General features: G+C 50.9%; 1 protein-coding gene across 1 annotated transcript in view; it reads right to left on the reverse strand.

Annotated features, from left to right (window-relative positions):
* The window catches only part of TTLL11 (tubulin tyrosine ligase like 11), a 193782-nt gene that overhangs the window by 29653 nt on the left and 146332 nt on the right, over positions 1–17797 (reverse strand). The window contains exons 7-8 of the mRNA XM_037059200.1: positions 9777–10028; positions 1260–1366 (exon numbers count right to left, since the gene is read on the reverse strand). Of these exons, the coding sequence (XP_036915095.1) occupies positions 1260–1366; positions 9777–10028 (359 nt within the window). The remainder of the gene's footprint in view (positions 1–1259; positions 1367–9776; positions 10029–17797) is intronic.

The raw sequence follows: 17797 nt of genomic DNA on the forward strand, positions 1-17797 counted from the left end.
CGGGTGCTCCCCAGGTGGTGCCTGCTAATACGATTAACTGCCTGGTACTGCCACCGAGGGCTCCTTAGGCTTCCACAGGCACGGACACAGGAGGCCTCGGGCATCCTGCAGAGCAGGGGTTGTTGGCACCATTTACAGAACCTGACATCGAGATTAGGAGGTGAAATGGCTTTTCAAGTTTACATCCTACAAAAGGCACCATCGGTTCTAACCTGGATCTCCCAGCTCCTGATTTTGTGTCCTCTCCACCGAATCTCGAGAGAAAGTTGCCCCCCTGGGTGCCCCCTCCTCTGAGTCCCTTTGGGAGGGAAAGCTGGGTGCCAGGTGACCTGTGCTGCAGTTTACCCACCTGTGAAGTGAGGCTGCCAATGCCTGCGGCACGGGGACGTCTAATGAGGGCATGTGCATGAAAGTGCCTGGCAATTTTGTGAGGAACCATGCACATGTCAGGTATGGTTATTGTGACTTTGTAGAAAAATGCCCTCTGTGCGGAAAAAGATCAGAAATTCATCCCCCTAAAGGTGGATCTTTCTAACTGAAGCCTTAACCCCACGGAACCTAGAGGACCAGGAGCAAACCTGCGTGTGGCCCTTCAAGGCCTCGGCAGCTCCTGCAGCCCCATCTCTGCCCCCTTGCCCTCCCTTCTTGCTCCAGCCCACCTGAGCCGCTTGGGGTTCCCAGAGCCTTTCACAGCTGTCAGTGTCGAGACTGGGCAGCAGCCCTGCCAGAGCGGGGTCTCTCCCGCCCTGTTCACGGGCTATCGCACTCCCTGTCCTGCGGGACGACTCCCACGGGGCCCCTCTGATGCCCTGAGAACCTCTCTGTGCCTGCCTCCTCCCAGCACCGACCCCGCTCCGCTCGTGTTGTGCTCTCATCTGCCTCCCACTCCACAGCGAGTTTTCTCAAGGTGAGAACAAGTGCTCTTCACCGCAGTCTGCCCAGGGCCTGGCGCAACACGTGCTCAGTGGGTGTGCGTGGAGGGACGAGCGAATGAACGGGTGACAGAGTATTCCCCGTGTGAATGGAATCAAAAAGCCTTAGGCAAGAATGAGGGATTCTAATGGGGGAGTCAGAATTTGGGTGGTCACAGCCTCGTGGCAGACAGGGTCCCTGAACTCAAATTCAACTCAATCCCTCAAGCTGAGAGGATAACCTTCCTCCTCCCCCCACCTTGACCCTGAAAGAGAAGGAACAGAAAATGTACTGCCCACCCCTATCTGAACTCCCGCAGGGCATGGTGGAGATCAGTCACCGGGTACCTGAATCCCGCTGGTCCAGGGTCATGGAGTTCCATCTCCTTGTGATGTCGATATACAGGATGTCCACAGCGGCCATGGACAGGCTGCTGCTGCTCAGCTTGCAATTCCTGCCAAAGACGGGAAGGGACACGTCACCACAGCACCAAACTGGTCCTGGTCCCTCTTGCCTCCATGCCTCTGCCTGGGCTGTACTCCCTGCCCGACAGGCACCCCTTCCCAGAGCCGGAACTAATGAAGGGTGCATGGCAGGGAACGGGGGAGAGAAGGCTGGAAATGTACTGTGACTTCAGGTTAGATCATGTGGGCTCCTGCAGCTGGGCTAATTAGGGCTTTAATGGGCTGCAGAGGGCAAGGATTTTAGGAGGGCAAGTCTTGAGTCAAATCTGGCTCCTTCACTTAGAAGCTGGATGGCCCTGGTTAACCAGTTTCCCCTTCCTGAGCCTCAGCTTCCCCACCTATAAAACAGGTGGTCTTCCCTATAGTCACGTGTGCCGGACTGGCCCTGCACAGCCTATGCAGGCTGTGTCTGCTCAGAGGGAGAACGCCTGTGCCTTCACCTCCACCAGTCCCTGGAGGAGACAAGCTGGACCTGTGCTGTGTTCCCCTGCCAGCGTCCAGGCAGCTGACGGTCGCACGCTCAGAGGACCCAGTGATGGCAGCACATCACGGGGACCTGCTGACAGCATCACTGCTGTGCAGAGTGACTGCCCCCTGGAAATGCTCACCAGGAGGGTCCTGGGGCCAAATCTGCACTTTGCCCATCTGTCACCTGAAGATTTTATGGAGGCCCAAATCAGCCACAGCAAGCCAAAGACTCACAGAGCAGAGTGGCACAGGCTCCCCACACCCCTTCGCTTGGGCTGAGGCAGCACTGCTCGGGGTCGGGTGGGGGGCTCAGTGCTCATTCCTGGCTTTAGGGCAGTCACTGGAAAGGACAGGAGGAGGGAGGCGCAGGCTTCTGAGTTTTAGGTGTGCCCTGGTTTGGGAGCGGAGAGGCTGAGATGGCCAGCTTTTAGTCCGATGTCAGCAGTGGTGTGCCCTGTCCAAGGCACAGTGGGGTGTTCAGAATCCTCCTCCTCCCCACTTGTATTTTTTCAGAGGGGCGGGGTCTGGAAATGTCGGGAGGCAGTCTGGCACACTGAAAACAGCAAGATTCGGGCATGCGCCAGACCAGGACTGAACTCCTGTGACTGGGGCCGGGAGGCCGAGCCTTTATTTGCTGGTCCCTAAATGAAGATAACAATAGCCGCCTACATGGCAGGTGTGAAAATGAGGCGAGGAGCCAGCATGGTGCCTGGCACCTGGCTGGTTCCCAGCAATTGCTGGTTCCTTTGGTTCTTGATGTCTTGGTCTTGGTCTCTCTCTCCCCTTCTCCTCTCCCAGAACTGGCACCATCTCAGCCCATTGGAGGCTGCCCGAGGCTGCCCTCCAGGTGAGTGGCCCTGTCTGTTCTGGAGAAATGCTGCTCGCTGGTCAATGTCTGCGTGCCAGGGCCTGCGTTCTGCCCAGCGCAGTGCACAGGATCGTGCTGTGAGGCGTGTCCCGGCACGGGCTGCATCTGCCCTGAAAATCCTGAAAGCTAGACCTCTGGGCCAGCTGTCCATTTGACTGAACTACATTCAATGCTGCTTTCAACTTTCCAAACGTGTGCACATCCATTGCCCCAGCTAATGATAAAGTGGTTCTTTGATTTCCCATTTATCACCCTCCCTTGTGTGACTGGCTCCCTGAGGAACCCGGCAGGCTAGAGATTGATTGGCAAGTAGGGTTTGGGCATCTCAGAGGCCCCCCTCCACATCCATGCATGCCCCTAACAAGGGTGGCTGGACGCGGCTGGTGCTCCTCACGTGCTGGCACATTCGCGGGCTCCCGCCCCGCCTTCCTTTCTTCCCGCCCCACACATATTTCTGAGGCCATCCATTCACATCCTGCTTCCTCCTGGGCTGGCTCCGTATTTCAATCACAAGTCACCGTGGCAGACCTCAAAGTACATCACCACACAGTTATTGAGCCCCAGTAACAACATGTCAGTGGACACAGAGCTTTTCATGTCCCCTGTCTCCGAGATGGCTATCTCTATTGGATTCCGCCGGGGCGGGGCTTCCATGTCTCCCAAGGCCTTCGAACAACCTGCTCGGCTCTCTCCAAAGCTTCATCGGGAACGGCCACGGTTTTCTCCAGTTATCTTTTCAGGGTCCTCTGGGCTCCTGCTCCTGCGCAGGACAGGAGCTCTGCTGCCTGCCTCTGCAGGTTAATAGAGTACAAAGAGCGAAACTGAACTGACCACTGGTATATAGTTATTTTTTTCCTGACAGGTAGAAAATGGAAGTGTCAAACCGTTAGCAGGAGCCGTAATTTACCAGAAAGAATTCTCCATTTACCCATTTTCCAAGGAAACTCATCCTCCTTCGCGATGCCCGCAAGTACCGTGGATCGCAACATCTGCTGTGGGGACGGGAGGGATCTTGCTGGCTGCAGCAGACAGGAAGTGCTGCGAAAGGATTTTGATTCTGCAGGCATTTGGGGGTGGGGGGGCACCATCTGCAAGCCAGGCCTTTTCCTGCCCATTTGGTGCTCTGGGTCTTTTTAACACTTTATGAGGGAGGCGTTCTTAGCTGCATTTCAGTGATGGCGAAGCTGAGATTCAGAAGAAGGGACATGATTTGCCCGGAATTTCACAGCTGGGATTCACATTCGGTTCTCCCCTGGAGGAGAGTGGACTTGGGAGCTTTGGGGAGAAGTCAGGAGGTGGCCCAGCCCAGGGCCCCTGGAGGAACCCAGGATTCAAGACACAAAGTCTCAGGAGGGGCCCAGGAAAGCTGGAGGCTCTAGAGAGCCCTGTGGGGAGGCTTTTGGACAGAAGGCTGGGGAAGAGGATGGGTCCCTGTGGTCGTCAAGCAATGCTGATAGACTCCGAAAGGGAATGAATTGTCATCCACCCATCCACTCAATGAAGAATTTATTTCGTGTCCACTACACCGAGGCAGTGTCCTGGGCCTTGGGTACTGCTCTCAACAGTGGAAGTGATCTGAGAGCCTGGGGTAAAAACGTGAAATCTTGGTAGCTCTTAACCATTGAAAACAGTTTCCCCTTGTGTCCGGGGAGGCAGTTCTTCAAACGACTAAAGGACAAATTCTTCAGTAGAAGAGAAGCCCAAGTAATATGGTAACACAAGAAACATTCCTAAGGAAAAAAAACAGGCTAGAAATGTACACAGAAGAAATGCACTGTGGAGTCCAAGTCCAATGCACCTGAGTCGGGACCTTGAGTTTGCTGTGTGACCTTGAGCAGGTCACTCTGCATCTAAATTCCCTTATCCCTATACTAAGAATCAGGCTACTCACCACATGAAACTATTTTAAGGACAAGCTTAGTGCTGATACCTGTGGGGAAAGGACAAATAGCAGCTCCCGGCCTTCCTCCTTGATGCAGAACCAGTTTTTGTTTTGCTTAGTTTTTGTAAGCAAAGGAATTTGGTCACGTATGATGGGGAGAGAGTCACGAATCATTCAAGTTCACTAGGACCCCAAGTATAGAAAGATTTGAAACCATCATCCCCATTTCCTTTCACCAACTCCTGGCAGCTCACGGAAAATGTAGGCGCCAACTTTTTCCACTCCACGAAACCCTATTTATAGAATTTTTTGTGTCCATCTTTCTCTGTGCAGACAAGGAGCCTATTTTTCCTGGAGAGGTGTCTATAAGGTGAAACTAACAGATGACCAATATGTGTTCAAAAACAAACAAACAACAACAACAAAAAACCCCACCAGTTAAACATCTAAGGAGGGGGAAAAAGAAAACTCCAGGTTATAATGCATATATTATTTTAAAGGCCATTGGTCTCCCAGGCACTCACGATGGTGCCAGAAAGAGGTCATCACAGAAGAGGGGGATTTCCACAGTCAGGGAGGAGTTAATGACAGAGGAGAGCCAAGGCCCCTTAGCTTCTATTCCAGAACATTCTAACACACCATGTTGCCTCTTAAGAGAACAAAACCCACCACAGCTACCAATTATGAAACATATTAACATCTCCTTATGAGAGAAGGAGGCAGAAGGGCGTAAAAAGGAGAAAGAGAAAACTGTTCTCTAGTTGAAAAGGAGACCAGGCTCAGAGGCCACAAAGGGGATGGTGAGCAGGGGTCTCCGAGTGGCAGCGCCCCACATGGAGCCAGAGCGGCGCCGGGTGTGGAGTGGCCGCCTCTGCTTCCTGGAAATCAGCTCGCTGTGGCGAGCGGCTTGGTTTTCAGGCTTGGAGATGGCGAGTGCAGCCCGTGTACACTGACGTCAAACCCCACGTAGGACGCACGTGGAGACCACGTTCTTAGCGCGTTCCACAGGACGCCCCTCCGCACTAGTGATCCAGGGGCAGGAAAATTACAAAAACGCGTTTCCCTCCAAGAAAGCTGTCACACTGAAGAATCGGATTATTTCTGTTTCTCAGAGACGGAGAAGTCTCCACACCCCAGCAATTATTGTGAAATAATAATAATAAAGAGATAGAGAAAAGAAGCACTTAATTCATGGTAATTTGTGCTACTATTACGTGCCTCCCGAGGACATGACACGAAAAGCTGGTTAGACAGAGTTCAGTCTAGATTGAGCGACAGTTCATTATTTCTCATTTCTTGGTGGAAGAGGAAAATAGAATATGGCCAGGCCGGCATTAGCATAATTCGCTCCTGAAATTGCTGATCTGTGCAGCGCGCGCTATGAGAGATGGCCACTGGAAATAAACTCAACCGGGAATGTTTACTGTTTTGTCCCTTCCGGTTCTCTTGGAGGAACTGGGAGGGGGAGAGAGTGGGTGGTAGAGATGAAAGCCAAGTTCAACCTCTGTCGTGTGAGTGGCAGCCCTGAAAGGAGGCTCTGAACAATCAGCGTCTGTCCCCTGTGCAGCGCTGTAGAGAAGGGCACTTGGTTCAACTCAACATATGGCATAAATATTATTAATTCATAATGAAGCAACATTTAAACCAAGCACGAAGGAGAGAGAAGAGCTGTTAGCAAGAGAAAACGCCTGCTATTAAATTTAGCTGGCAAGACTGAGCAGACTCAGGTAAATCTAAAAGCAGAGTACCTTCTTTTACGGTTAAGTTGCTCTCAGGATCTCTTGGTACATTTTAAAAAGGAAAAACCGGATAACGGTTGTGCGGCGTTTTCTCCGTTTCTTCCTGCATCTTAATTACTCAGGACAGTTGCTGGTGGTGTCTGTGTTGGGGGAGGGGCTCGCTGTCTGAGTCCGCAGGCTCTGCTGCCTGGTCCCCATTGTGCTCCCTTCTCATGGTCACTGTCGCTCCCACTAGCACAGATCGGGAATGACGGTGGCAGGACCTAATAGTCGCTAACATCACAAAATCAGTGTTTCGCGCACATGCCCTTAATTATAAAGAACACAGGGATGGCAAAGCTTAAGGTCAATCACGGTAGAGGCAGATTTGTTAGCGATATTTTTCACATCGCCCAGGCCCAGTCTGAGCACATTTTAGAAATCTTCTCGCTAGGACCCTTCCCGTTCCAGTGTTCTTTTCAGGGCGGCGTGTGAACACAGTGTATCCCTCTCCAGCGAGCCTTGGCTTCTCACACATTGGCGGTCTCCGTGGGCAGTTACGCTTTGATTGAACCCACAAAGGATTTATAAATTTCTCCTGAATGGCCAACATTGATAACCATGTATTGAGGTTTTACAGAAACGTGGGTAGTTCCAGTTTCTTTTGAAAAACCAAAAGCACCGGGGCTACTAGCACGGCGGGGTCTTTCCTTCCTCGGCACAGGCGCACCGCCGCCCACGCAGACCCTGCCGCCAGGCCCGTGGCGGCTTCCCACCTGCTCCCACAGGTTCCCGAGACTGTGATTCTTAAGGTTTACTAGTTTTTCTAATCTCCTTCCTTCTCTCACATTTTAGTAGAATTTTATCAGAAATAAAAAAGAAGCATTTCAATTTCCACCGTCAACTTAGCCTGGATGACAGACCTTTTCTAACTTCTGGACAGGTGGGATGCTCCTGAAAGCCACCCCCCCCAACTCTCCCACCGCCTGATGGGTGGCCCCCTTCAATACCAGGCAAAGCGTCGTTCACAACAGTCCAAACCCTGGCTCCTCTGTTGGGGGGCTGCCTTCCTTGATTCCACCCGGCAGACATAGGGTTCCCTATTCTGTCTGCTACCCCATGACTCTGCCAAAGAACTGCATTTAATTTTTTGTTCCCCACGAGCTGTCGTTAGGCTGAGAGTCCCCTGAGGGCAGGTGGGGTGCCATTATTGATCTCAGATTGCTCAGTGGCTACTGGTGCTCAGGAGAAGTTGTTGGGTCAGACCAGACACGGTCCTTTCTCACACGAGGTTGAGGCAGAGCAGGTGTCCCAGGGTCAGGGTCCCCTGCAGCACCCAGGCTGTGGTCCCCATGCGGCCGAGCCATCCCTCCCTCTTGTGTCTTGAATGGACTCTTCTGTGCAGCGGTGCAGGCAATAGGAAGGGCCCGGGAAGCTCCTGCCTTTGCTCCAGAAGCTCTCAGCCCCTGGATGTGCTGAGAGAAGACGGCTCACCCTCACCACTCCCCTGGGACCCTGCACACTTCCATGGTGCCACAGGGGCCCTCATGACGTGTGGCCTCTGTCACAGAGCTGTTCCCCTATGTCCTAAGCCACAGTAGTCACAAAGGGACAGAGAATATCTACCTAATTTTCTCCTCCCTCTCTTCATTATATTGGGACAGTGGTATACACAGTTAGCAAGTTCTATTTCCCAGCTTTCCATGTAGATGGTGGAGGCCAAGGAGATAGACGGAAGTGGAAGTCACTGAACACACCTTCTGGAAAGCTTTTTAAAGGGTCTAACAAATTCAGCAGAGGGCTTTTGCTCTTCCTCCCTTCTTCCTCCTTCTTGCCTGGAACTTGACTATAATGGCTGGATTTTGAGCATCCACCTTGTGACCACAAGGCAACTCTGAAGCTGGAAGCTCATGCTTAGGAGGGATGAGCAGAAAGAAAGTGGGATGCTGATCACTTTGTGAAGTCGTTAACCAGCCCTAGAAGCCCCATTGCCAAACTTCCTGTTGTATGACAAAAACCAATTGCATTATCTCAACCAGTTATAGGTGGTTATGTATTACTCCACAAATGCAATTCCTAAATGAGTCAGGGGGCATCATGTTAGGTGGTCTTCTCAGGGAAATAACAACACACATCTGTTGTCTTTCTTGAACATTTCCTTGGCCTGATGGGAATAATAACCATCAAACTCCCATTTAATGAACAGCTCCCCAGAACCAGGCCCTGGGCCAGCTGGTCTGTGATATGTTACAGCCCGACCTCATCATAACCCTGCAAGGCAGAGGGGCGTTATTCCCACTTCATAGATGAGGGAGGCCTGAGACTCAGAGAAGGCAAGGGACTTGCCCAAGGCCACACAGCGATGCACTCAGCTTTGCAGACAGACCCCAAATTCTGCGCTCCTCCCGTGGGCTTTCCTGTTGCTCCTGAAATGAACATGAAGTCCTCCTCAAAATCACCAAGCAAGTACTACTTCAAGGTTACTGAAAAGGCAAAAATTCCTGCTGATACTCTTGTTTACCACCCTATCAGAAATATCCGAGGGCTGTAGTTAGAGTTTATAAAAGTCTTAGAGAAAGGTGTGACAAAAATGCTTTCTGATTCCAGACTTCTAATTATCTGCTTTAGGAAACAAACCACGAAGAGTGTGACTTTTGGATGCATGCTAGAAATAGTAAAACCAACGATGAGAAAAACAACGATGACATCGGATGTCGGCAGACAGTTTCTTTGAGGCGTACATCACACTACTCTGGGGTATAGGCAGCTTGCCCCCATTTTACAGGACCATTGAGGTTCTGAGGTGTTCTTAACTTGCCTACGGGTTACACAGCTAGTGCTGATAAGCACCCCTGGATTGCCCCAAGTGCCCCAAAGGTAGAGACGAGACAAAGAGCAAATAATCTCAGGAGATCAAGTGGCAAAGGCTTATTTTGTAGGCTTCCGCAAAAAAACTCATGTTTTATCTTTAAAATCATGCAAAATTTGTATTATACTCTATAATACAAGCTTGTTATTTCTTATAGTAGAACAAACACATTAAATTATTTATTCACTGAATTATTTAACTTTTCCCTCCTGAAGTTGACACTTTGGAATGATGTGCCTTGTTTCTCTGTGGTGGCTTCATAAACGCTCCACACCCAGCCGCTGGGAGGACACTCGCTGGGTTTATGAAGCACAGGTCTGTCTGAGCCTGCGGGCTAATTATTTATAGGAGGTTTAAGGACCTAGTTCAAGGTAGCACAGAATTGTTTTTAACCATGGCATAAGGTTGTGAATGATGCCACACCTGAAACATTCATTACTTCATTCAACAAATAAGATGCTGGGCCGACCCCACCCCAGAGGGGACACTGACAGACAGACCCTCCCAGGAGCAGTTAGACAGACTGAACCAGCCAGAGGTGGGGCTGGACCCTACCCAGCCCAAAGCCCAAGCTGGAGAGGCTGGGCCCACTGACCTTATGAAGGTACGGAAGCCTGTTGGTCCCAACTTCATTGTCCCCTTGATTCCCAGGAACCGGATAAACAAATTGGCCATCCTGTCCACCAGGCGCAGGTAGTTGAACTGCTTTGCATACTTGGGGAACACCTGCTTGAGGCAGATGGAGGGCAGGTGGGCTTCGGGATTGGGGTTGCCCTCTGAGGCGGTGGCCATATCACTGTCAGAAGGATCTTCCTTTCCGGCTTCCGGCTTCTCCAGCTGCTGAGACCTGAAGCACACAAGGCATTAATGATTGGACCGACACCTGGGGTGAGCCCTGCAATAGACGGGGAGCAGTTTCTCTTGCACATTCTCCTTTCCTTGAGATTTACAGCAACTCGGGAGGTGGGTATTGTCACTGTTTTTATTGTACAGACCAGAAAACTGACCTCAGAGAAGTAACCTGCCCCTCTCACAGCAAAAGGCAGGACTGAAACCCAGGACAAAGCCAGGACAGGAAACGTACGCTTCCCCTGTTCTGTGACCCTGGCTTTCCAACGTGGACAATTCCTTTACTGTACTCATAATTCAAGGGAACACTCTCTCATGGCACAGCCTGGGTTTGATTTTAAACTCCTACTTATGGGTAGTAATTGAATAATTAAGAAATATAAATATCTCCTTGAGGGCTGGCAAGGAGCCACCGGCACAGTTCAATGAACAATTTGCAAAGATGCACCAGCTACCCAATTCTAGGAACAGGCGCAGTCACATTTCTGGCTGAACTATTTTCTTATTTGGAACTCAAACAACAACAACAAAAATGCTTCTAGTATTGTGATTCCTTAGTCTGGGTGTTTTATTCTGAAATTCTGGTATTTGAGAAAATTCACAGCTAGTAACGCTCACATATCCACCTCTGTCCTGGACTGCTCTTCTCACCTCCACACCCACATATCCGACTACCTACAGGTAGCTACCTCCACCTGGAGTGACCACTGCCCTTCACGCTGAATCCTCATTCCCCGTCTCCTTGAATGTGACATCTTCCAGTTACCCAAGCAGGAGGCATTAGAATAAATGCTACCCCCCCCTCCACAGCCAGCCCTACCTCCTTAGCATCCCCTGAAACCAGCTCCTGGCTCTCCTACCTGGACTCTGACTTGAACTGTGGCAACAGAGCCTCCTGCCTCCAGCCTTTGCCAACCACAGCTCCATCCCACACATGGCAGCCACAGCCCCCCTTTTAAAGCAAACCTGCTTGGGTCACCCACTTGCTACAGCTTTTTGTGACCCTCGAGAGCCCACACAACGAAGTCACACTCCTCATTGTGGCATTCAAGGCCATTCCCGGTGTCTTCCCCACCCTTCCTCATTTCCTGTCACTGCCCTAGACACACCCGCCAAGTCCCTGAGCCCTCCCTGCTGCCCCACCCTGCTGCCCCTCGGCCTGGCCTGGAACCAGACACTCGGTGCTCACTGGACACCCAGCTCCCTTCTCCACTCAGTGCGTTTCTCTCTGCTCTCGCCCCTTGTCTCACTTCCCTGCCTCTTGTCCTGCCCAGAGCTGACCTGGGCCAGGTGCAACCCTTTCCCACCTGTGTGCGCCCATTCCTGAGGCAGAATCCTGAGCCCTTTGAACATGGACTGTAAATACTGCCCAACTGATTAACTGATGCAGGAGAACTAGAAGCACATCTTGTGGTACTGAGCGCAATGTCAAGGCCATCTTTTACTCTTTTCTCAATCAAATGGCCTTGTCCCTGCTGCTCCCACTTTCAAGCATGCCATCAGCTCCAAGTTGCACCCTCCTGGTCTCTTGGTACCTGTGTTCCTTGGTGTTTAAGGCCTTCCTCTGACCCTGGCTGCTGGACACACTTCTGGGCCGCTTTCAGAAGCAGCTTGGATGTCTGCTCACCACACTGATGACTGTCTCCTATGTCCCACTCCCGTTCCTTGGACTTGCTTCTCTGTTCCCTTGTCTAGGTGCGCTGAATTTGTTTACATGCTCATACCTCTATTTTGTGAGCTCCTTGAAGGCAAGGACCACATCTCATTCAACTCTACTTCTATAGGACCTGTCATGTATTCGGCACACCCTTGGGAAATGTTTCATCGAATTTGTTGAGTCGGGGAAGTTTGCTTTTAATAGCAAGGTAAGCCTCAAATAAAAAATCAAGGTTATGACCATTTGCATCCCACGAGCTCTTTTAAATGGGAAAGATGTTTGAGTGCTTGACAGCTCTCCGAAGTGGTCTTCTCTTCATCCCAATCCAAGGAGCCAGCCTCTGAGGAAGAGAACCCTGCCTGTGACTACAAAGTCCTGTAAGTTCTGATCACAGTTCCTTCTAAGTGGGTCTTAGCACTGGCCTCAGAGAAAGGACAGAGAGGCAGACCAGAGCAGCGCACATGGCTCTGGGGCAACAAATGTTCTCCCCAGCAAAGGGGCGCAGCTCAATTCCTCTGGAGGAGCCGGGGTTCCCAGGGTGGGACACAGGCTCCCTGCAGCCGCCCTGGCTTCACCCGCAACTCTGTCAACTGGAGACAGTAAATAAAAGCTCGCTCCTTCTCGGATGAAATGAAATGTTCTCCTGTTGAGGTTATAAGGGGAAAAGCTGAGTGAAAAGAAAGCAGCACCGTTACTGGAAATTAGCTCTTAAGGTACTGGGTAAGTGGCAGTCACCGACTTTGTAAGCACTCGTTAAGTTTTTGTTACAGGGGAGATTTGGAAATGTACAGTGTGAACACACTCGGCGGCCAGGAAAAGCGCTCGGGTTGTGTCTTCCATCAACACAACCGTCTTGCCCGTATTATCTCAGCTGCCTTTCACACGACCCTGGGAAGTAGACTGTTACTACTATATCACTGTTTCCGACGGAGAAACCGAGGCACAGCAGGCAGAGCACCTCGGTGCCCAGATGACCCCAAATTATAAACCCGTTCTTCCAACCTGTGCTCCCTCCCTTTCACCACCATTACTCAGCAATAAATCACGCTCCACGTTGGGTGTTACAAAACCCTCGCACTGCTATTTATTGTTTGCTTGAAATCGTTTTTATAGATTCTAATGGTGATTCACGCCCTCAGCAGTCAACTTGAGAAATGCACAAAGGGATCAAAACCGTTTGTAATCCCACACGTCAGGGATGAACAGTATTAACGTTCTGATTTATCTGTAAAGTTGGGATCACACGACATGCAGTTAAAATCCTTCTTACACGTTACAAGTATTTCCCACAGCACTAAATACGTTTCCAGGAGCGTAATTTCTCATGGACAATAATACGCCTGAGCCACCCCTTAATTAGCCACGCCCCTCAGTTCGAGAGTGTCTACGAGGCCTGCTTGCCCTAAACAGAGGGCTGTGCTCCCTCAGAGACAACGCGGCGCCACTAGGGGCGGCGTTGGAGGTCATTCTGTCCAGGGACGCCTCTATTTTCTTTTATTATGTCCAACACTCATTACATATATTCGCCATTTTTAACTATCATAAAGTGTACAATTCAGAGGCAGTATGACCTCCACAATGTTGTGGGACCCTTTCCANTTCTTACACGTTACAAGTATTTCCCACAGCACTAAATACGTTTCCAGGAGCGTAATTTCTCATGGACAATAATACGCCTGAGCCACCCCTTAATTAGCCACGCCCCTCAGTTCGAGAGTGTCTACGAGGCCTGCTTGCCCTAAACAGAGGGCTGTGCTCCCTCAGAGACAACGTGGCGCCACTAGGGGCGGCGTTGGAGGTCATTCTGTCCAGGGACGCCTCTATTTTCTTTTATTATGTCCAACACCCATTACATATATTCGCCATTTTTAACTATCATAAAGTGTACAATTCAGCGGCAGTATGACCTCCACAATGTTGTGGGACCCTTTCCAGTTCCAGAACATTTCCACAACGATGTCATCTTAGAGGAGACACCTTGATCCTACGTAGACAGGGACATCAGTGCCCATGGGTCATTCAATCAGCAGCGTCTCCCAGGTGGTGGCCTTAGCTTGGGCTGCCCTGGTGATGGGGACCTGCTCAGGTTTTCCCGGTGGCAGTGGGAGGCTGTCTCCCTCCAGTGTCTGCAGCCTGCACCCCACCCTGCCCCAGAGCCACAGAGAACAAGTCTGCTTTCTCTTTTATGTGACGGCCTTTCACGTTTCTTTCCAGGGTTGCTGTGTGTCCAACAGGACAACTCCTATTTCCCTGATCCCAGTTAACAACCTCAAGATGCAAAGGGCCTTCCAGACCATATGCATGTCATTTTCATGGACTCAAAACCACAAATTCAGGGGGAAATGGGTTTATTCAATTGGAAGAAGGCAGTAAAGATACAGCTGATATACAAGAGGAAGTAAAATAACAAGAAATAGTACTTTTGCTGGAGATAATTTCAACTATCGCATTGAGATCCAGGTTATCATAAATACTACAAAATCCTGTTTTTACTTAATAGCATTTTAATGAAAATGTCAGGCTTATAAAATAAAAGTGACTGGTAAAGAAAATATAAATCAAGTTTACTAGTCCTCTGGGTAATTTTAAAAATTGAATTTGGTGCATCTACGATTCATTAAAACAGGGGAAAGAATCTCAAATGTTCTATTTATCATCGTTTTTCAAATAAAACGGAATTATTTTTTATCAAACCTCTTGTGAGAAAAACACCTATCTTTATTTTGCCTGGCAAGCCAACTATCAAAAATCACCAGTGTTTACTGGGAACCTGCTACATACATTTCAAGCATCAGGCCAAGCAACTTGCCTGTATCACCTCAATTGTCATAACAAGTCTGGGAGGTGGGTAGAAACTGGTTCCATTTTACAGAGTAGAAAGCTGAGGCCCAGAGAACCTGCTTACATGCCCGATATAACACAAACCAAGGGTGGAATCAGAATTTATACTTCTGCCTGGCTGGTGTAGCTCAGTGGATTGAGCGCGGGCCTGCGAACCAGAGGATCGCGGTTCAATTCCCAGTCAGGGCACATGCCTGGGTTGCAGGCCAGTTCCCTGCAGGCCAACTCCCAGCACGGGACGCACGAAAGGCAACCATACACTGGTGTTTCTCTCCGTCCTTCCGCTCTAAAGATAAATAAATAAATAAATAAAATCTTAAAAAAAAAAAAGAATTTATACTTCTGTATAAGCAGTCTATATTCCCAGAAATGAACACTACAGGAAGGCAGACAAAGCAAGGTCAAGTTGAAGATTCAGAGAAGGTGCTCAAATTGTCTCAGAGAAATAGTTTTCATTTTTGAAGCATCCCTTCAATAATTTATTTATTTATTCATAAGCCACTTCCCAAGCACTTACCCATCCCAGGGCCCCGGGACACATAGGTGAGTCCCCTACCCAGTCCCCGCCCCAGAAGCACTTGCCCAAGGGGGAAAGACAAGCCTCATCCATAAACAGTCTCTGAGGGAGGTGGGAGTGGCCAGGCGAGTGTCTAGAGGTGGGGCCCTGAGCATGTGGAAGGAGCAGGGTTGCCAGGCCTTGGCAGTAGACCTTGGTGGGCAACGGGTGGGAACACGATCTGAACGCCCACAGGCGTCTGGGTCCGAGAGGCTCCACAATGGCAGACAAATGGGCTTGGGTTCGGTGGTGCAGGAGGCGAGAAGAACGTGATGAGTTTCAGGGAGAGGAGCGGCAGGATCAGAAGTGGGTCGTGAAGACGAATGCATCTGTCAGCCGTATGTATGTGCCCTGATCCAGGTGGGGGACGGACGAGGTCGGGAAGCGCGGTCCTTGGACCAGTGGCATCAGCACGGCCTGAGAACTGGCTAGAACTTGCACTTCCTTGGCTCCACCCAGACCTACAGACCGGGAGCCTGCGTGCGAGTGGGCTGGGTGCTCTGTTCCAGGAAGCCCTGCAGTGATGCTGATGGGGGTCCAAGTATCACTGAAAGATGACTTTGGTAACTGCTTGACCATGGGGGACAGAAAGCCCAGGCTCTGGTTCCCGGGGATCCTATGGTTTGGCAGGAGAGCCTGGTGGGCAGTGGTGCTGTGCTGGCCAAGGAGGTAAGCAGGTTTCCTTCTGCACAGTTTGGCTGAGACCTGGCCCCACAGTCACTTGGGGATTTCAAGTGCACATTGGCATTCCTGAAGAAACTGCGAGCTGTGCGCTGCAGAAGCCCCTTAAATTAGCCCAGCAGCTAATTTAAAGAGTTGGAGGGTGAAGTCACTAAAAATAAGCATAACTACCATGCGGCCCGGCTCTGTCACTTGGCAAACGTCTGCCGGCACAGAGGCCCCCTCTGCCTGATGGTGATGCTATGCTATGCTATTTGAAGAGAAGGCGACGAGACTACGGAACGGGTGAGGCGTGTGTTTCCAAACTGATGAGGAAAAGGACTGGATGAGGGACCTTTGTCTGACATTCAAGTCCCTGTAGGACCCAGACCCACGGGGGCTCTGTTCCCACTGGCTTCCCTTCCTGCCGCCAGCCTCCCAACGTCCACCTGGCCACTTCCACCTCCCTCGGCCACCTTCTTCTGTAGCAGGGTGGAATGCCAGCAGCACCACAGACAGCGGTGATGGTGTTGGGAGGACTTACTATGTGCTGGAAACAAAAGTGTAAAAAAATTGAATCTTGATAAAATCCTATGAAGCTGGAGTTCTTATCACTCCCATTTTACCGATGACAAAACCAAGGCACAAAGACACACACTAATGGGCTGTGGATCTGGGACAGAAAGCCAGGCCAGCAGGGCCCTCGGTTCTAACCACGGCACGGTGCTGCTTCTACGCACGGCAGCTATCGGGCTCCGAGCACCTGAGGGTCAGGCGGGTCACTTGTCACATCTCCTCTGGCCCTGGCAATGATCTTGTCAGTCAGGTACTATAAGTGGCCCCACTTTTAGTGACGAGAAAACGTAGCTTCAGAGAGGTTAAACTGCTTCCCAAAGGTCACTCCACTATTACGTGGCCAAGAGGAGCATGAGGATTTGAACCTGGATCTGAGTCCAAAGCCCCAGGCGCTTTCCACTCAGCCACACTACAAGTCATTGTGGTCACGGGACTTCTCTGAACTCCTTTCCCCTCCCTCACAACGGAGAGACGTCTCTGACCTAGGGATGGTGCGGGGCTCATGACGGAGAGTGGCCAGCAGGGCACCTCGTCTAACCCTAGCACAAGACTGGTGCTTTGTTTAGAATCAAAATCACAGCCTTTCTAGAAAGCATCTGGGGGAACCTGCTGGGAGAGCTTTAACCAAACTCAAGGTGATGACCTGGGAGGGACCAGCACCTATCTGAGTGAGGTTGCTCCATTATGATCGCCAAGTCAACCAACCCCCACTTCACAGTCACGGCTCTGGCATGTTACTGACGCACAGCACTCGTGGTGTGCATGAATTAACGAAGGCCCCTCGGCGGCAAGTAGTGGACTAGATCTCTTTCCTTGTTCAGGATGGATTTCCAGAGCTGCCTGCCTGGGGTTCTGCAGGGGCATCTTCCTGCCAGACCCAGCTACAAATTAACAACAGGACACACAGGAGGACCTACTCTAAGGCCCTGTTCCCACAGGCTGGAGCTTGTCCTGCTGCAGAGCTGGAAGGGCCTTTAGGGGTCATCGGGCCCAGCCCCTCTCATTTGCTGGATGAAGGAACTGACAGCTCACTTTACAATGACCTCCCAACACACTTTTCTAACAGGGCTCCGTCTGCCGGCCCCTGCACACAGAGCAAGTGTCTTCGCCTCCACCCTCTTGCTGTCCACCTCACCAGCGCGGGCAGGTAGAGGCACTGTCAGCAGCCCCTCCCCACGGGGTGCCGCCCGGTGCTTGAGCAGGGGCCCAGGGGGTCGACCGAGGCTCCATTGGAATCCCAGCCCTGCACTCCAAGCTGGGTGACCTTGGGCAAGTCTGATAACCTCAAAGTTTCTGTTTCCTCTTTTATAGGATGGGAATAATAATGGTACTTAACCTTTAGAATTGATGCGATTACAGAGAAAAAGGATGCAGGGTGCTTAGCACAGCGCCTCAATACTCGTTAGACACTGTGATCAGAATCACCGACGTCTTCACCTTCCACGTGCAACTGTCTCCAGAGGCTGTCTAGTCACCA

The sequence above is a fragment of the Sturnira hondurensis genome, unplaced genomic scaffold (genome assembly GCF_014824575.4).
Source record: "Sturnira hondurensis isolate 20B ecotype Veracruz unplaced genomic scaffold, ASM1482457v3 Scaffold0010448, whole genome shotgun sequence".
Taxonomy (NCBI): Eukaryota; Metazoa; Chordata; class Mammalia; order Chiroptera; family Phyllostomidae; genus Sturnira; species Sturnira hondurensis.